At 35.4% G+C, this 18,961-nt stretch overlaps 4 protein-coding genes across 5 annotated transcripts; 3 read left to right on the top strand and 1 right to left on the bottom strand.

Moving 5' to 3' along the window:
- Positions 1–32: 32 nt before the first annotated feature.
- LOC18614214 (cytochrome P450 87A3-like) lies at positions 33–2,929 on the top strand. The gene is made up of 9 exons (XM_018116194.2): positions 33–340; positions 557–881; positions 981–1,133; positions 1,231–1,479; positions 1,588–1,677; positions 1,788–1,866; positions 1,992–2,098; positions 2,174–2,301; positions 2,382–2,929. Exons 1-9 carry the CDS (start codon positions 141–143, stop codon positions 2,539–2,541), a joined length of 1,491 nt encoding a protein of 496 aa, XP_017971683.2. The 5' UTR covers positions 33–140; the 3' UTR covers positions 2,542–2,929.
- Positions 2,930–4,614: 1,685 nt separating this feature from the next.
- Positions 4,615–8,801, top strand: LOC18614213 (S-adenosyl-L-methionine-dependent methyltransferases superfamily protein). Its single transcript, XM_007051858.3, has 5 exons — positions 4,615–5,533; positions 6,775–6,985; positions 7,093–7,390; positions 7,811–8,281; positions 8,368–8,801. Exons 1-5 carry the CDS (start codon positions 4,856–4,858, stop codon positions 8,615–8,617), a joined length of 1,908 nt encoding a protein of 635 aa, XP_007051920.3. The 5' UTR covers positions 4,615–4,855; the 3' UTR covers positions 8,618–8,801.
- On the bottom strand, positions 8,293–13,294 carry LOC18614212 (UBX domain-containing protein). Of its 2 annotated transcripts, XR_016025964.1 has the most exons (12): positions 13,098–13,294; positions 12,703–12,764; positions 12,076–12,535; positions 11,912–11,995; positions 11,721–11,828; positions 11,295–11,399; positions 10,980–11,189; positions 10,785–10,904; positions 9,788–9,925; positions 9,658–9,714; positions 8,980–9,211; positions 8,293–8,579 (listed from the first exon to the last, which is right to left on the bottom strand). XR_016025964.1 is itself a non-coding variant. In XM_007051857.3 (11 exons), the coding sequence occupies exons 1-11, from the start codon at positions 13,179–13,181 to the stop codon at positions 9,104–9,106; spliced, it is 1,536 nt and encodes a 511-aa protein (XP_007051919.3). In that variant the 5' UTR covers positions 13,182–13,294; the 3' UTR covers positions 8,911–9,103. The 2 variants fall into 2 exon arrangements, 1 of the variants encoding a protein (XP_007051919.3); XM_007051857.3 differs by lacking the exon at positions 8,293–8,579 and having other exon boundaries at positions 8,911–9,211.
- Positions 13,295–14,937: 1,643 nt separating this feature from the next.
- Positions 14,938–17,516, top strand: LOC18614211 (cytochrome P450 87A3-like). Its single transcript, XM_018118388.2, has 9 exons — positions 14,938–15,128; positions 15,238–15,550; positions 15,662–15,811; positions 15,894–16,145; positions 16,347–16,439; positions 16,519–16,597; positions 16,752–16,858; positions 17,227–17,354; positions 17,426–17,516. Exons 1-9 carry the CDS (start codon positions 14,938–14,940, stop codon positions 17,514–17,516), a joined length of 1,404 nt encoding a protein of 467 aa, XP_017973877.2.
- Positions 17,517–18,961: the final 1,445 nt, after the last annotated feature.

The following is an 18,961-nucleotide window of genomic DNA, read 5'->3' as shown; positions in this document are numbered from 1 at the left end:
AACAAAAATCTAAAAGTGATGAGACCCTCCAGTACTATTATAAGGGCACCAAGCAAATGCCATTGATGTCCACACAAACGCATATACTTCTTCTCATCAGACAGACTCTTAGTCTTACACCCCAAGCCAGGTAATTCGAAATGTGGGGGGCGGTTCTTTGCCTTGTAGCTTTGCTCGTTGTTAGGATTAGCCGTTGGGTGCATAATTGGGCATACCCCAAGTGCAATGGGGTTCTACCACCTGGTTCAATGGGCTTGCCCTTCATTGGGGAGACAACGCAGTTCTTCTCTCCCCATTCTTTGTACGATATCCCACCATTCATCAGCAAAAGAATGCGAAGGTAAGCTCCTCACCGTTTGCTTTCATTACAGTGTAATTGAATTCCGCAGTTAAGAGACACAAACGAAACTAACAATATGTTCATGGCATTTCCTTTTTGGATGGATATTGGGAGACATCGTAGACTTGTAGCTCAATCACAAGAATCCAATTTAGAGTTCAAGCAATGGGACTAATAAAATTAACGATTTTTTTTTACTTAATTTCTTTTTTTCAGATATGGGGCAGTGTTTCGAACTAGCTTAGTTGGTCAGAAGGTTGTTGTATCAACGGATCCTGAAATCAATTATGAAATCTTTCAACAAGAAAACAAGTCGTTCTTGCTCTGGTATACAGAGAGTTTCTTAGAAATTTTTGGCCAACAAAGCCTGGTCGCACAGCATGGGATGGTTCACAAGTACCTCAGGAACTTAATCCTTCAGCTTGTTAGCCCTGAAAACCTGAAGGGGAAACTACTTTCTGAAATGGATAGAGCGACCCGCAAGCATCTTAATTCCTGGAGTAGCCTTGGCAGTATCGACGTGAAAGAAGGATCTTCTAAGGTATGTTTATAATTTATGCAAGCATTTTGCCTATAATCCATATGTTTATTTTTTTTCCTGACTTGTGGCAACAATATACCTTTGTTTGCATTTTGACAGATGATATTCGAATATTTTGCGACGAAACTCATTGGGTATGATGAAAATATGGATCCAAACAGGAATGTGAGAGACAGTTTCCAAGCCTTCTTGGATGGTCTTATCTCATTACCTTTAAACATCCCAGGAACTGCTTATCATGCATGTTTACAGGTATTAGAAATAGACAAACCTATATACCCTAAACCTCAACAGAAATTTTTTAGTTTCTCAAGTTCTCATTCAAGTACATTACTTGAATCTGATTCAGGGTCGTAAAAAGGTCTACAAGGTGATTAAAGATATATTTGAAAAGAGGAAGGCATCAAAGGGTCATCACAATGATTTCTTAGAGTATTTACTCAATGAAGTGGAGAGAGAAGACACGTTTTTAACTGAGCAAATTGCCAAAGACTTGGTCTTTGTGCTTCTCTTTGCTTCTCATGAGACTACTTCTGCAGCCACCACATTAGCGGTCAAGTTTATTGCTGATCATCATCAAGTCCTCGAAGAATTAACAGTTTGTGCAATCAAGCGCTTCTTCTATAAAAAGTTACAGAAAAGAAAAACCCTTTCAAATTAATGGCCCAAAACAAACTAAATCAATCTTTGATATTTTAATTTTCAGAAAGAGCACGAGGCTATCATTAAAAGCCGAGGAAATGAGAATTCTGAACTTACATGGCAAGAATATAAATCAATGACTTTCACACATATGGTGACTGCTACTCTCAAAACCTCTTACTTACTAGCAATTAATTCTTTTTATGGATTCAATTTATGCCCTTTTCAATGACAGTGTACACTTGAATCTTGCTTGTATCTCAGGTTATCAATGAAACAGTTAGGCTAGCAAATATTGCTCCAGGAATGTTCAGAAAAGTGGTGAAAGATGTTGAGATAAAGGGTAAGTTCTGAATCGATGGATTATTCCCAAAATGATCAAATCTTGATTACTTCTCAAGAACTTGTTTGAATTAATAAGAGATCGGGTATCCTGAAAGCTAAACTAAGGAGATGTTGCTTGTGCAGGGTACACAATACCAGCAGGTTGGTTGGTGATGGTTGTCCCAGCAGCTGTTCATTTGAGTCCCAGCAAGTACGAGAACCCTCTTCAATTTAATCCATGGCGATGGGAGGTAAATTCCAATGAATGTTATATATCAAACATTCCATTTATTTCCAAATTTAATTAAAACCAAAAGGCAATACAGGGACAAGAGTTGCATGCTGGATCCAAGAATTTCATGGCCTTCGGTGGAGGTACAAGGCTCTGTGTTGGAGCTGACTTTGCCAAGCTTCAGATGGGCATTTTCATCCATTACATGGTCACAAGATACAGGTATTAGATTAACATTTTCGAGTCCCTGATGCAGGTTCAAGATCAATTGAAATAATGAAAATGAATAGAATTGTTATCAGGTGGACAGTGATAAAAGGAGGGGACATTGTTCGGAAGCCTGGTCTGGTATTTCCCAATGGACTTCACATCAAAATCTCTGAAAGGCAGGAATGGCGATCGAGGAGCTTCGAGTTAAGACTCAAGAAACAAACAACGGATGCCACAAGGGCCTTTAATTGAGCTACCTCTGCAGTTATGATTAGATGGGACTACCCATTTTCTTCTTCTTTTTGTCGGATTCCACTCCTTGGCTGCTTATCAAGACGATCATGAAGAAAATGATGGGGTTATTGCCTAAAGCTTGACACCATCAATCAATTTGCTAGCTAGCAAAATAAAAGCAGTCGCTTGCGTTAGATTTCTTTGTATGAAGCCATGTAATAATAATTCTGCTTTGTTATTTTAACAGGTCCTTTTCATGTAAATAGATGGAAAATGATATCATGATAGCAGACCGAGAATGTAATATCATGATCTAGATGTCGTGATGCCCTTCCATACATATTGTTCCATATATACTTCATGATTGTTATGTATTTCTCTAATTAATCCCATTAATTCCAAGAAATAGGTGAAGTAGGCATTCACAAGCCCGGAAGCCAAATGGGCCACTTATAGAAACAAACCCGTCTCTAAACCCCTAAAAAAATTAAGCCCAAGACTTTTTATTATATGATTCCAAAACTCAAGAGATTTATATATTGTGGTTACTAGTTAAACATGTTCTTCGTTTTGACTCATGCATGCATGCATGCAAGTCATTTCAATCTTTATCGACTTTCTCTTTATATTGGGTTTTTGCCCTAACATGTCTGCTCCTAATAGTCGTGCTTGAATCATGCCTGGACAGCGATCCACATGTGATTCTGGGGTTTCCTCTACATTAATTAATTTCTCAATAATAGACAGGCACATGCATGTTTTGTTTTCAAGAAAGCTTTTCACTTCTTTTTTTGTTAAGCACAAGTTATACGTGAAGGCAAGCAAGTTTGGGTCGATGACCACCCCAGCTTGCCCATCCCATTAATAAATTCTAATACTCTCCAGTAATTTCTTCTTAAATCTGTAAGCCTATAGTCAGAAATCATCTTGTACATGAAAAGCATATTTAATAATTTTTTCTTTAATTAAAAATTAATAAAGCTACAAACCAAAAGAAAAAAAAAAACAATTCTAGGCCATATAGGGTAGTAAAATTTAATAGTAATTTACTGGATTGATCATATTGACAGAAGAACCTGCTACATGAAGAATTAAAATAATATTTGACAAGAAAACAGGGGAAGAAAATTGTGTGTCAAAATGTTTTTATATATCAAGCTTTTCGATGGAAAGTCAAAAACTTCACCTGCCTGGTGAAGGAAAGGGGAGACTAAAGGAGCAGTAACTAATCCCATGGCCTATCCCTATCTTCCCAACCCACTTCTAAACTAACCCTCAAAATCGTTAAACCCTAAAAAAAAAATTCAAACTTTTTAAAATTTAGAAAAGACACTTTAAAACAAATGAAATGAGATTTATAAGATAAAAAAATATTATTTTTATTATATAATTTAGTATCACATATATAAAAAAAATTAAGCTCTTAAAAAGTGTCGTGGGGTGTTTTTTCTCTTGCTCTTTGGTATTAATATTTTCCTTTTAAGTTTTAAAAATATGTGTTCAACGACAATTTTATAAGGTATTTACAAATATGTAAATAAAAGCATGAATTATATTCGGGATTATTATAGAAAAATTTGGGATTGTGTTTAAAGGTTCGATATATTTAAATCAACCCTTTAATTAATTTTTTTTCATGGAATTAAGTTTGTACAAGTGAATTAACCTTTAATTCTCATAAAGAATTAAATTAATTTCTTCTACCAAAAACCGTGTGCGGTTCTTACAAAGAAACAGAGCAAACTTAATTAGCGAAGAAATGTTAAGTCTCCTACTTCATTGATATCAATAGAACTCGAGGTTATAAATAGGGTATTTAATGTAACTTTTGACTCCCAAACTAGCTCTTCTTTGTGCAAGACATTTTACTTATAAATTGAAAAAATAAATAAATAAATAGACTCAATTTACATTCTTTTATGATTTTAATTTTTTTATATGATATTTTGAGAGATTTTTATTTTAATTAACATTCTATAAATGTCCTTTTTCTTAATTAATACTTTTATAAAGAAAAGAGAAGGCAGGAGGGCAAGTGAAGGGGGAATCGGAATCCTACCCAACGTGCAGTTTCCATGACAAAATAGACACATTTTATTAAATTCCTGCTAGCTTTCGAAGTGTAAACAGACGCGCTCCCTACCCCATTCTGTTTGAGCCATCCTCACGAGCCAGGCGCGTGACGTCTACCCCCAAAATCCCCCTCGAAAACTTCACTCGTCACCCTATATAACTATATATATGTACACGCACCCCGCTACGTGATACGAACTCTTCCTCTATTTCTCTTTTGAGTCTTTTCTTCCGTCGTTTTTTCTTCTTCAACTCGTCAATGGCCGTCATGGCTTGGTTTCCAACAAGACTATCTCACATCACAACATTCAATGCCAAAAAGCCCAGCCTTTTTTACTACACTCTCGTAGCAATTCTTTGTACAACTTTTTACCTTATTGGGATATGGAAACACTCAGTAGGCCTCATCCCCAACTCCGCCGCCGCCGACGGATATCTAACCGACGTCCCCTGCTCTTCCCTCCACTCCACTATCGAACTCGACTTCTTGCCCCACCACCTCCCTCCTGACCCACCTCCCGCGGCGGCGCGTGTCCTTCACCTACCTCCGTGTGACCTTTCCTTCTCTGAATACACCCCATGCGAGGACGTTAAAAGATCGTTGAAGTTCGACAGGGGCATGCTTGTATACAGGGAGAGACACTGCCCTGAAAAGAACGAGTTGTTGAAGTGTCGAGTCCCGGCCCCGTACGGTTACAAGGTCCCGTTTAGGTGGCCCCGGAGTAGGGAGTTTGCATGGTTCGCTAACGTGCCGCACAAAGAGTTGACCGTCGAGAAAAAGAACCAGAATTGGGTTAAGGTCGAAGGGGAGCTGTTCAGGTTCCCTGGCGGAGGCACCATGTTCCCGCGTGGCGCTGATGCTTATATCGACGATATCGACGAGTTGATCAATCTCAAAGATGGTTCAATAAGGACCGCCATTGATACCGGTTGCGGGGTACGTTCAATCTTTACTAAACTCATGTTTAATGTTTTCCAATCCAACCGGGATAGCTGGTTCTGTTTTGAACCGGCTAGTGATGCCATAGGCACGTATAAATGTAAAGAAAGGGTTCAAATTCCCCAGAAACTGCCGAATTAAGTTAATGGGGGAGATGATGGAAACTGGGTTGGAAATGGTTGAAATGAAAGGTGATTTGTTGGAGGGTTCCTGCAAATTATTTGTTTGATTGCTTCCTTTTGTTTTACTTCAAGAATATAGAGATAAATTTTATATTAAAACAAGCAAAAACATGAAGAGTTAGTAGTCTTTGATTGTCTACATTTATTTAATTAAACTTTGTTGAGTTCTCATCTGTAGGGCGGTGACCACATCTACATTTAGCGGACTAGGAAAAGGTGAAAGAGTCACAAAAAGAGAACAAGTCATAATTCTAATTAATTAAGCTTCCTTTGTAGGATGATCTCACTGGAAGAGAAAAATCTGGCTAAGAGATGCCATTGCCAGCTAGAGAATCTCATATTCTTAGTAAAAAACCAGCTGGGGTTTACAGGGAATGGTTCATGGGAAATATACAAATTAAAGCAAGTCATAAATGATGCAATTAAGGAGAATTTTGAGGATTTGGATCATTTTGGTAAGTAGAAAAGTAAAAACCCTTTTCAAAGCTATTTATGACCAACCAATCCCCAATCTCAAACTCCTCCTTTTCACCCATGTATATGGTTCTTTTAGGAGGTTTTCTGGTAGATTTTCAAGTTGGTTCGGAAAGTCTTCAGTTTCAAGTAAAGTGGTTCACCAAGAACAATAATTTGTTTATGGACCTTATCGTCTAGCTGGGGAAAAAGGGGTTGCATCAGAATAATTTCTTATCCTAAAATTAACTATACGAATCATAATTAAGAAGTCTCCAATGCAGAAGCTTAAGTTCAACGCACTTTGTCATTAAGTGTAGTATCTTTATTGTGCTTTGAATTTGTATTAATTGTCAGGCTGATGTTGAACAAGGTATATATGGATGTTACCAGAATAAACCTTCCCCATGATTTATTCCACTTTTTTTAACCACCGCTCACTCCCTTCATCTACAAGAATCACACCATTCCCATAATTATAGTAATAAAAAATCATATAATATCTTTCTTCCTACGCGAAATTCTATCCAAAAACGACTGTTCACTATATTATCAATTTTGTACTGTTTTTTTCAAGGTTTTCTGATCTTTGAATGGATTCAGGTTGCGAGTTGGGGAGCTTACCTTTTATCCAGGAACATCCTAGCGGTGTCATTTGCACCAAGAGACACCCATGAAGCTCAGGTGCAGTTTGCTCTTGAAAGAGGAGTGCCTGCGTTGATCGGAGTTCTTGCCTCCATTAGGCTCCCATACCCGTCAAGAGCTTTCGACATGGCTCATTGCTCTCGATGCCTCATCCCTTGGGGCCAGTATGGTAAAGCCTTGGTCCTTCAATTTAATGCTCGTCTGGTTATTATTATTTCATTGTCTTCGCTTGAGTACGTCGAACATCTTATTAATTTTGATTTATGTTTGTTGCAGATGGGCTTTACTTAATTGAAGTTGATAGAATTCTACGTCCTGGTGGTTATTGGATTCTATCTGGACCACCAATTAACTGGGAAAATCATTGGAAAGGTTGGAATAGGACACGGGATAACCTGAGAGCAGAACAAAACCTGATCGAGACTGTGGCTAAAAGCCTCTGCTGGAAAAAGCTTGTACAGAAGGATGACCTTGCCATTTGGCAAAAACCCACTAATCATATCCATTGTAGAGCTAACAGGAAGGTTTTCAAGCAGCCACGCTTTTGCCAGACTCAAAATCCTGACATGGCATGGTGAGATAATTTTCTTCAATTTTTGCAATGCAACATTTTTTGAAAAATTTTAGTTCAAGATTCAGAGCCAGTGTCAGGAATCTTTCACACTATCCAAACTTTTGCTTAGCGATTGGCTTCTGATTGGAGAAAAGAATTATTTTCCAACATCAGAAGGCAAATTCTTCCCACTGCTACAGACCACTTTGGCAGTGATACCAAAACCAATTCAATGATAAAGCCGTTGTCCATTTGAATCATCTCTCAAGCACAACCCTTTTTGCTGGTTAAACTATTCAACTACTTAAATTTCAAAAAAAAAAAAACTATTCAACTACTTTTTTGTTTCCTGCCCAGCATCAATCTTTTTCAGTTCCTTTTTTTCTAACCACCATCCACCAAAAGCTTTTACCTAAAAAATCTTCAATTTTTCTGGAGCAGGTACACAAAATTAGAGACTTGTTTAACCCCACTGCCTGAAGTATCCAATATTAAGGAAATAGCTGGTGGGCAATTAGCAAAATGGCCCGAGAGGCTGAATGCAATCCCTCCAAGGATCAGCAGCGGACGCTTGACAGGAATCACAGAAAAAATGTTTGTAGAAAACACAGAGCTATGGAAGAAGAGGGTAGAATATTACAAGAGAGTAGACCATCAGCTGGCGGAGACAGGGAGGTACCGGAACTTGTTGGATATGAATGCTCATCTGGGAGGCTTCGCCGCAGCTCTTGTCGATGATCCTGTCTGGACCATGAACGTTGTCCCCATCGAGGCTGAGATCAACACTCTTGGAGCCGTCTATGAACGTGGATTGATCGGAACATATCAAAGCTGGTGCGAGGCAATGTCTACTTATCCCAGGACTTACGATTTTATTCACGCTGATTCTATCTTCAGCCTCTACCAAGACAGGTACATACATATAAATAAAAATCAAAACCCACTTTATTATTTCATTAATTAATCATTATGAGGCACTAATTGGTTTTATATGACAGATGTGAAATGGAGGATATACTTCTAGAAATGGATAGAATTTTACGACCGGAAGGCAGTGTGATCATCAGAGACGACGTGGATGTCTTGGTGAAGGTCAAGAACATCATAGATGTTATGCAATGGGATGGCAGAATTGTAGACCATGAGGACGGACCCCATGAGAGAGAGAAGATTCTTTTCGCAGTTAAGCAATATTGGACCGTACCTGCACCTGAACAAAGCCAACAAGGAATTAAAACAATTTCATAAGAGATAATTGTTGCTATTTTTGGGTTTACACCTCATTTTTTTTTTCCCTACAGCAACATGTCGGTTGAATAGATTAATTTTTACATAAAAAATTTTATGGCTATAATTAGATATGTGATAGTTTTCCATTGTTTAAGGTGTGCGACGGGTGGTTCTTGTGGATAAATATATATATCCTTTGGTTTATGTTTGTCCGTTCCGTTTGGTTCATGGCTTGTTTCTAACTGAGATCAAACCAATACAAAATAAGGAAAAAAATACTAAAAAAAAAAAAAACTAGTTCAAACCAAAGATTTACAGAATTGTGGGTTCTTATTCAACATGTCAGACCTAAGAACATAAGAAGGTAAATTCATGGCTACCTTGATAACTTTCTTGTTCAATCCCCGGCATCAATTTCAACAGGACAAGGTAAATTTCTCGGAGTTAGGGTATCTGGGCAAAAGCTACATTCTCACAGAAAAAATAAAAGTCGAACAGTGAATGCTATATGAACTCCAGAAACAAAGCTTCCTGTTTGCCTGTCAGGCCAAGTTGATTCAAACTTAAAGAGCAGTCATTAGCACCAAAAGCATGGCGAGGGTATGGCCTTACCTGTTCATCAAACAGAAGCGAACAACAAGGTAAGAATACATACAATTAGTAGCTCAGCATCACAGGGTAATATCCATTCCATGCTGAGCAACGGGTACTTTTCAATTTGGTAAAACAATTTGAAAGCAACTCTAATTGAGCGTCTGGTTAGTTGGCCAACTTTCCAAAGATCTTTCATGTATTTGTTATTATTATTTATAAATTTAAAATAACAACTAAATGGAGATGAATTAAAAAAGGAAACCTCATGGATGAAGAATAAGATAATTGCCTTGAATCACCACGTAAAGATATTGACAGAATAAGATATAATCATTTATTAAAATAATTAAAAAAAAAAAGTCATCATCGTAACTTAACTATGAAAGATACAGCAAATAATTCAAAATGACAAGGGCAGCAGGTCTTAACTAGGATACCTGAAGAAAGGAAATTTAGGTACTCACCAGTCTGTAAGTGACGGGCTTCACCACTTTGCTAATATCTATGAAGTCAAAAAGAAGCTACAAAGGAATAAAACCAGAATCAGCACAGCAAATGAATGTATCTTGAACTCTTAAATGTAAAAAAATTTACCTGGAGCTTGTCTGACTTGAGAAAGCGACGTCCATGGCGGGTGCCATCTGGCAGCCTAACAAGTATAGTTACTGCATTCTCATCATTTATAGCTGGCTCAGGTGGGAGTGAAGTCCCTTTTGCAGACATTTCAGATTCCTGCCCTCAGTGAAATACAGAAGTCAGTAGCCTAATTATGCAATTCACAATCCAAAACGAGGTCAATCTGTAACCAGAATAATCTTTTTAAATTTAAACAGAAGGAGATTATCCATGTTTAGAGCAGCATTTCATTTCCTTGACTGCAAAACTCATGTAAACAGACCATTTCATCCTGCACCAAACAACTAAATGACATGCAATTCTAAGAACATCACTATCTAAACAATTCATGTCTTTAAAACAAATGAAAAAAAAAAAAAAACATCAATATTATCCAAATTCCTATCAGTCTTTACACTGTTTATTCAAATACAATCCTATTAAATTTCTCAATGATAGACACAGCAATAATTCATTTGAAAAACAGATGAATTAAATTAGTTGTAATATGAAGTCAATCACAAAGCAGATAACACAAAGGCGAAACAGCTCAAATAACCTCTCAACTTTAAGTTGATTGCAAATTGATTTGCCTTAAGAGACAACCCCACTGTCAGTAAATCAGCAGGCGCATACAATATATCCAAATCATTTTTGTGGTTGACTAATGGTTAACTTCAGTTGCAGGTCAGCTGATTGGAATAAACATGTAGATAATCTAGGAAGAGTAAAGTAAATCTTTGGATAAAGTTTTTATTGTGAATTGAAAATGTTTCTTCTTGCAGGCATCTATCTCATACAAGAATCGCAAATAACAAATAGCACATAAAAACAAATGGAATAATCAAGAATATTAAATACCACTGTACTGTGCATAAGGAGGTGAAATAAAAAATTTCAATATAAAACGGAAGAACAGAGCTTTGCAAAAATTGATCATGCCACTCAGAAACAACAATAATAAAAAATATATAACCTTTCCTCCAAGCTTCCTTCTGCATGATTTTTCTTCTTTCACACTATGACTTTCAGCTTTCTTGAGAGCATTCATTTCCTTTTCTTTATCAGCCACAAGGGACGCCAGATACTCATCATCCTGCAAGCGAAATGTTACCAATTCGTCAGAGGTAATACAATCATCATACAGGGTATAATACGAGTCATCTTAAACCTGCTGTTGCCGCAATAAACGCTGTTCCATTAACGAGAATGATTGTGGACGAGATAGAGCCTGCGGACCAGGATCAACACTTGCACCCGGACTACTTTGCTCATGGGACAGATTGGAAGAATGATATGAAGCACCTTCAGGAATCTGGCTAAAAAGTTGGGTCTCCAGCATAATTGCCTGATCAAGTTCTTCTGATGAAATACCTCCCCACTTCAGTGGTCACAGAAAAGATGCAATGAATGTAATTAGTAATACAGGAACATGGTCCTTTGCTTCAGAAGCAGAAAATTTGGTGTTATTACCAGTTAATAATACCTCAATAGAATTAAAGGAATCTTTACTGTGCCGAAGACGATTAGGAGGAGTTTCATGGCTGGAATCATGATTCACTGGTGGTTGTCTAAGTGATGAGTTTCCTGCCTTCAATTGGGAACAGCCTCTTATTAAGGAGGAAAAGATGCTTTATGAGAAACCAGAAGCACAAAAGACAATTGTCTGGAGAATTTGAAACTTTTTCTTTTCTTATCGTTCCAAAGAGTGATGATATTCACTTTAGGCCTAATCAGCTAAAATTCAGCCCAATAAGTCTGAGGAAAGCTTCCGCTAAATGTCAACAATAGTTTCAATAACTAAATTCTACTGCATTCTCAACAACCACAGATCAATGTGCGTCTGAGAATGTGCTTGTTTATGCAGCAATTTTATTTGTAACAAACAAAACCGGAAACAGAAAAAACAAACCTTCAAGCTGTTATTGGTTGTTGCCTGAGTTCTTGCACTTGAATCATATATTCCCACTTGTTCATAATGATCCTTCATGACACGTACTGCTTTCTCTTCATCTGCTGTCTGAACTAAATTCACGTTAGAGAGAACCCAGGACCAAAAGACAAGGAAATCAAATCATGAAAACAAAGGAAAGATGTACAAACCTTCAAAGACAATGAAATTGCACAAGCAAGCTCATCATCTTCTTGCTGAAGTCGCCTCTGTTGAAGCCCAGCTCTAGATGAATCCTGCATCAAAGAAAAATCAGAAGAAAGAATCTAAAAAAACCATAGGAAGAACCGGATATTTTGTCCTTATGGGTGTGTACATAGGAAGAACCATGTTGCTCATTCATATGAGTCTGTTCAAACTCCCGCTTAGAAGCCTCAATTGCAGCTTGCATCATTTCACATTCTATATCATTCCGATGTTGATGATCATCACTAGAGACATTCCCATAAATTCCCCCTCCATAATACGATGGTGGTCCTGTTGAATCTGTGATGGCAGGCCTCACTCCCGAATGCAGCGGATGCTCATTTCCGCTGCTGAACCCTACAGGGACCCCTGTCACCTCTCCCATATGAGGAGATGTCACATGGTGATTGAAGTTAGAAGCACCACTCCGGTTAAGCAAATTCCTCCTGTAATTGGCGTCAAGCAGTAACGAAGGCCTAAATCTTCTCACAGCAGAGATGAATGGAACAATTCCACGCATTCCAACTCCATTCTGATTGTTCATATCAACAGAATTATTTTGAGAAGGCACAGCATATGTCGGGTTTGTACTGAACATGAATGCACCAGATCAAAAAAAAAAAAGAAAAAGAAAGAAAAGTTATCGAAAGAAAGACCAAACCGCACCAAAAAAAGAAGAAGAAAAAGTTAATATCCCTTATAGAATAATTATAAATGAAAAGAAAAAAGGCTTGTGAAACAAAGGAACAAAGCATACATGCTTCTTTCCAATTCAAGAAAATGTGCACTAACAGCTGCATTTAAATTGCCTCCATACTCCTGTTTACCAATCAAAACATTAATCAGTATAAATTTAACTTAGCAATTTCATGCTCTAATTAACGCAGGATTATAATTATAAAAAATCAGAATAATTATGAAACCACATCTATCACATTGAAAAACATACTAACACATAATTCCTACTTTCAAATAAACTGGAAAACCCTAGAAATGACATTCGAAAGCTTTATTTTCCACATTACGCATTGCATTACCAAAAAGAGCTGCTTGATTATCAGGAAGCCTAGCTAAAATGTAAAAGTCCTAAAAAGATGGTGATTCTTGATCTTGAAATTAGTAAAGTGAAAATTGGATTTTAAAGAAACGTACCTCTAATTTTCGTAAAGCGACTGACTCAGACGCGCCGGTTATGCTCTTGAAACCCTCGATCGAATCTCGTGTCGGCGTCGACATTGCTGTCGATTTGTCAATCTTCTTTTCAAAGTAAATTGAACAGAGAAAAAGAGAAAGAGAGAGGAGGGAAAAAAGAAAAAGAAGACAAAAGGAAAGCGTACGGGAAAGGAAGGATGCGGTCAGTAAATTTTTTTTTTAATTTTATACGTATTTCGGTGTGTGAATGATAGACGTTCGCGCCCTTCTTCAATTTTTGTTTGAATGATTTCACGTTGGTCCACGTGGATATATATTTTTCACACGTGTCCGTTCGTGTGTACAGACCTACTGGCCTAGTTGCGGAGAGAAGACATGGGCAATGCTTTGAAGTATTTGATTTTGAGTTGGCCCAACCTCTTTTAAACTATATATATATATATATTTCTTTTAATTATTTAACCCATTTTATTGTTGGCTAATTTGAATTAATAAGATAGTGAATGAAATTGATTTGATATTTTCTTGAATAATATAGTTGGAGACTTTAATAATAATATTAACTTTTTTGAAAAAATTATTGAAGAATCATTTAATAATAATACGTGAGAATAAAATTTTTATAACATCATTTAATAAAATTGAAGAATTATTCTAAAAATGATTCTTGAAAAGTGTTGTACCAATAAGTTATTGAATAGTCATATTCGTAAAAAAAATTCGTTAAATGATAATATTTACGATACATATAGATGATACTATCTTACTATTTATTCTTTAAGAGATCTTTAAAAGCCAAAATTAAATCTAGTAATTGGTTCATTCGATTCCATTTGAATTAGCTATGCAACAATTTTTTTATTTATAACTAATATCAGCTTATAATATCTCTCATCCCATGTCATCAACAAACACCCATAAACACTCCATAATTCTGCTTAATATGCAAAATAGTTTTTGAATTTGATCAAGAAATTGCATTTTCATTTCCTAAAATGATCATGGAAGACATCTCCTACAGTGGATTGATGGCATAAAGTTCAACGAGCTCTATCAATGTTGAGTAGCACCCAATCTTAAAGCGGCAGAGACTATGCAATCCGCAACTCCACAGGGATCTATTGACAATAGCATTTGTAGGAATAAAGTATGACCAAAAAAAGAATAGTATCTTCAAGAAACCTTTTAATTAGGATCATTTTTTATAATAATTTTATAAATATTTATTTATGTATTATATAAAAACAATAAAAAATGGACCGTCGAACATTTTAAAAAATTTTCTTATATTCTATACAATTCTTGTCTAACTCAATTGTGTAGATTAAAAATGTGTACAAAACATTTTATTATTTGTAGTATATATTCCGGGACAGATCTACATATTGGCCGAAGGTGGGTCCTTTGTGTTGACATCTATAAGAATTGTTAGGTTAATCGTCTTTAAATAAAAAGAACCTTACCCAACTTTCTTTTTTTTTTAAAAAAAAAAAAGTTAACACTATTAATATAATTAACCAAAATATTAGTAAGTTTTACTTTGGGTCACTATTCTAAATTGAAAAGGAAAAAAATAAATACGGGTGAGGCAATATTGCCCCTATTGGAATTAAAAAAAAAAAAACTTAACACTATAGATGGAATGGTCCCAAATTTTGTTAAATAAATGTTTGTATTTATTATCAAATTAAAACATTTCGAAGATAATTTGGTAAAGATTTTTTTATTATCAATTACAATAAAAAAAGAGATTGTTGATAATCATGTTTGTTTGCCTATATAAGAATATAAGGAGGCATATATGGTTGCATGTGAATAGAATATGTAGCAACATCTAAAGATGTTGGAGCTGGTTGTTCTTTGCCTTGGAGCTTTACTTCTTGTTTGGTTTTGCATTTGGCAAAATCCCAAGCGCAATCGAAAACTCCCACCGGGATCCATGGGCTTCCCAATCATCGGTGAGACCATGGAATACTTCTCTCTTTATTCATTACTTGAGATTTCGCCATTTATGAAGAAAAGGATTACAAGGTTACGTACCACTTTTACTCTTTATCTGTACTGATAAAGAATATCGATAATCGAATTGATATCACGAATTAACCGACACTGATTGAATTAGTATAATCTTTGTCTCCAGATATGGGCCAATGTTCCGAACGAGTCTTGTCGGCCAGAAGGTGGTTATGGTAACTGATCCTGAGTTAATCTCTGGCATGCTCAAACAAGAAATTATGCCTCCTATTCAATGGTTTACTCAGTATAGTGTCAAAGTGAGTGGAGAAGACCAATTTGTTCTCAGTGCCAGTTTTCACAAGTATCTCAGGAGCTTTTTCATGCACCAACTTAGCCCCGAAAGCCTCATGACTGGTGAGTCGATTCGCGAAATAGACCAGGCGACTCGCAGACATCTAAATTGGTGGGCTACCCAAGGCGCCATTGATGCCAGACAAGTTGCTAAAAAGTACACGTATCAATTAATTCAAGCTCTAATAGAAAAACGTAAGGTTGACAGTACTGTACAAGTTTTAGCTAATCGTTTTTGCTTTGATTAACAATGGCAGATGGTAGCCGAATACGTCGCTAAGAAAATCGGTTATGATGAACCAAATGCTGCAGAGAAACTTAGTGAGAATGTCAGAGCTTTCGTTGATAATAGGACATCATTAATTCCTTTGAACATCCCAGGAACCGCTTATCATGCAGAATTAAAGGTTTAGTTTCCCTGATATAAACCATCTGAATTGGTCATCCTACTTAGTAAATTTCCCTAACATTCGAAATCAATTCAATCAGGCAAGTAGAAATCTTATGAAGCTAATCGATGAAACCTTTGAGAAGAGGAAGGCATCAAAGATAAATCATCATGACACTTTTGTGGATCATTTACTTGAGGAACTGAAGAAAGGAGACACCGGTTTGGATGAAGCAATTGCCAGAGACTTGGTCCTTTTATTTATAATAACAACCTCTGAAGCTATCACTTTGTCCATCACATTAGCGATGAAGCTCATTGCCGATCATCCCAAAGTGCTAGCTGAATTAATGGTGTGTACATATTATTACAGATAGTTTAGGCATTACACTGGTAAAACAGAACAGTACCCAGCCTTACTGCATCAAAATCAAAAGCACACAACTTACAGAACTTGAAGCAAAGAAAACTAAGTCCCTTTAACATTGTCAGGAACATAAATTATAATTTTCCTTGTTCATTCCATCACTTTAACCAACAATTGTGTAATTCAGAAGGAGCACGAGGCTATTATTGAGAGCCGGGTCGAAGATAAGGAGCTTGAAATCACGTGGGAAGAATATAAATCCATGGAGTTTACTCACATGGTAAAACTAACTTCTTTCAATTAAGCTTTTTAGAATCTGTGTAACGTTCTCATATTAATTCCTTGGTTGGTGTTCTCAGGTTATCAATGAAATGGTTAGGGTAGGAAATCTGGTCCCAATTCTTCCCAGAAAACTTCCAAAGGACGTCGACATAAATGGTAAGTTCGAATATATATACATTCCTTGATCTGCTTTAAAACTTGCAGGATGGATCATATCTCTATAAAATGAAAAGGAAGCATATACATATATATATATATATATATTCCTTAATTAATTGTTTAATTGGAATTTATTGTGCCTTTTTTGCAGGATATACAATTCCAGCAGGTTGGTTTTTAGTAGCTGATCAAACAGTACTTCATTTTGATCCTAATTATTTTGATGAGCCGTTTGCCTTTAATCCATGGAGATGGGAGGTAATCCAATTTAAATATGGCCTTTCTTGCTTCTCGGCAGCGTAATTCATTTTGTTAATTTTATTATTGAAGGAATGATTGTTAATTATAAATTTTTCATATAAGATAAATTAGGAATATTTTGAAAATTTAAATATAACAAGAATTTCTTTATTTATTGTCAATTGTACTCATTTTAAAAATTCAACATGACTTGAAGAGATAATAAAAAGAATTCACATCTCTTAAATTAATAATATGCTAAAAACTTAAATACAATAAAAGTTTCTTCATCTATTGTCAATTAAATATCTGTCTTAAAAATTCAAGAAATGACCACATCTTAACTTATCTTTCCTTTTAAAATAAAATGATGGAGATGGGAACAGGGAAAAAAGGGCCATACCGGAACTAAAACCTTCATACCTTTTGGTGGAGGAGCAGGATTCTGCGTTGGAGCCAACTTTGGAAAGCTTCAGATTGCAATTTTTCTACATCACCTGGTCACCAAATACAAGTATGGAAACCATATGCCACCCATTTGATCAATACCCAGTTCCTCCTAATTTTATGTCTCTGAAATTTCAGGTGGTCGGAAATAAAAAGAAATGACATCAGTCGGGGTCCAGTTTTAAGCTTGCCGAATGGATTCTTCGTAGAGATTTCGAAACGAAAATGAAAATGATAGATGAAGAACTTGGAGCAAGATGCCGTATAGTACAAGCAATAAAGACTCATTTGTGGGAATGTAATATTGCTTTTCGACTTTGATTTCCAAGTTTAGTACCTTTTACCATGGTTTGGGACATTGGAACTTGGAAGTAATATATCATAAACATGAAATAGTATGTAATGTAGAAACTAAAAAATATTATTATCTATCTCAACAATCAGGATTATATCGTTAATTTTATATAATAAAATTTTAAATGTGAATATATAAATTAATTTTTGAATTAAAGACATTTTGGTAATTTTATTAAATGAAATTAACATGTTAATTGAACTAAAAGTAACGCTATATGATTATTTTATTGTGCGCCGCAAAGGCTCTTCAATATCGTAAATTGAAAGATAAAATATATCAAGATGGTTATAAAACCATATCTATTGAACATTATACTAATACATAATTCCTACTTTCACATAAATTTGAAAGGCCTAGAAATCACATTGCATTACGGAGCTAAGCTACTTGATTATCAAGAAGCCTAGCTAAAATGTATTAAGTCCTAAAAGGACAGTGATTCTTGATCTTGATGTACTCCTTTTTTTCATAAAAGCAACTGATTCAGACGCATTGATTATACTGTGACTTAGACTCATCGATTATATTTTTTTAATTTTATAAAATAAGAATCACAATCTATTTTTTTAATTATTTTAACAACATTTTATTCTTGTCTAATTTGAGTTAATAAGAGGCCAAATGAAATTTGATTTGATATTTACATGCGTAATATAGTTGGAGACTTTAATAATAATAATAATAATAACTTTTTAAAAAAATTTTATGTGTAAGTTAAACGCAAATATTAAAATATTTTCAACAATTACTTTAAAAAAATCTCAAATATTGACAATAGTAAAAAATAAGCCACAATTTCCAAACAAATGGAAATTCGAAGTAGCTAACTGGGGACATCCAACCTTTGGTGTCTAAAAATTAAACTCCGAATCTAAACAGGGTCTTGCGAAAAAAAAAAAAGCATGTAAATTAAAAATATGCAAAAAATAACTAATAATAATTGAAGGGAAAAGAAAGAAAAAAAGTCAGTTTTCTATTTCGCAAATTAAATCGAATATGAATTGAAAGTAATAATAAGTCTTATGAAATAAAATTCAGGAAGCAATGGTTGAGTTTTGTTAAAATCGTATCGATCTTAGAGTTTGGCCAAGATATAAAGATAACTTACATTAAAGAGTTTGGGTCTTCGTGTTAACATCTTTTCGAAGTCATAAGATTGGTTAGGTTAATCTTCTGTGAATATAAAGAACTTGGGCTAACATTATATATATATATATATAATTATTATTAAAATAACATTATACATATCATATTCATGATATTGTAAACATGATCTTAGAAGGGAGCACAGGGTCATCTGACATGCAATCACTCTA

Source organism: Theobroma cacao, chromosome 1 (genome assembly GCF_053813885.1).
Source record: "Theobroma cacao isolate CCN51 chromosome 1, ASM5381388v1, whole genome shotgun sequence".
NCBI lineage: Eukaryota > Viridiplantae > Streptophyta > Magnoliopsida > Malvales > Malvaceae > Theobroma > Theobroma cacao.
This window is presented reverse-complemented; position numbering and strand designations above follow the sequence as displayed.

Bases quoted from the DNA above. Each gene is read 5' to 3' on its own strand.
- LOC18614214 (XM_018116194.2), top strand. From the start codon at position 141: ATGTGGGGGGCGGTTCTTTGCCTTGTAGCTTTGCTCGTTGTTAGGATT. The intron at 341-556 runs GTAAGCTCCTCA...TCTTTTTTTCAG, and splicing joins ATCAGCAAAAGAATGCGAAG to ATATGGGGCAGTGTTTCGAA. The intron at 1,134-1,230 runs GTATTAGAAATA...AATCTGATTCAG, and splicing joins CTTATCATGCATGTTTACAG to GGTCGTAAAAAGGTCTACAA.
- LOC18614211 (XM_018118388.2), top strand. From the start codon at position 14,938: ATGTTGGAGCTGGTTGTTCTTTGCCTTGGAGCTTTACTTCTTGTTTGG. The intron at 16,146-16,346 runs GTGTGTACATAT...TGTGTAATTCAG, and splicing joins AAGTGCTAGCTGAATTAATG to AAGGAGCACGAGGCTATTAT. The intron at 16,440-16,518 runs GTAAAACTAACT...TGGTGTTCTCAG, and splicing joins CCATGGAGTTTACTCACATG to GTTATCAATGAAATGGTTAG.
- LOC18614213 (XM_007051858.3), top strand. From the start codon at position 4,856: ATGGCCGTCATGGCTTGGTTTCCAACAAGACTATCTCACATCACAACA. The intron at 6,986-7,092 runs GTAAAGCCTTGG...TGTTTGTTGCAG, and splicing joins CATCCCTTGGGGCCAGTATG to ATGGGCTTTACTTAATTGAA. The intron at 7,391-7,810 runs GTGAGATAATTT...TTTCTGGAGCAG, and splicing joins CAAAATCCTGACATGGCATG to GTACACAAAATTAGAGACTT.
- LOC18614212 (XM_007051857.3), bottom strand. From the start codon at position 13,181: ATGTCGACGCCGACACGAGATTCGATCGAGGGTTTCAAGAGCATAACC. The intron at 11,829-11,911 runs GTTTGTACATCT...AATTTAGTTCAG, and splicing joins CAATTTCATTGTCTTTGAAG to ACAGCAGATGAAGAGAAAGC. The intron at 11,190-11,294 runs GTATTATTAACT...TGACCACTGAAG, and splicing joins ATTCCTTTAATTCTATTGAG to TGGGGAGGTATTTCATCAGA.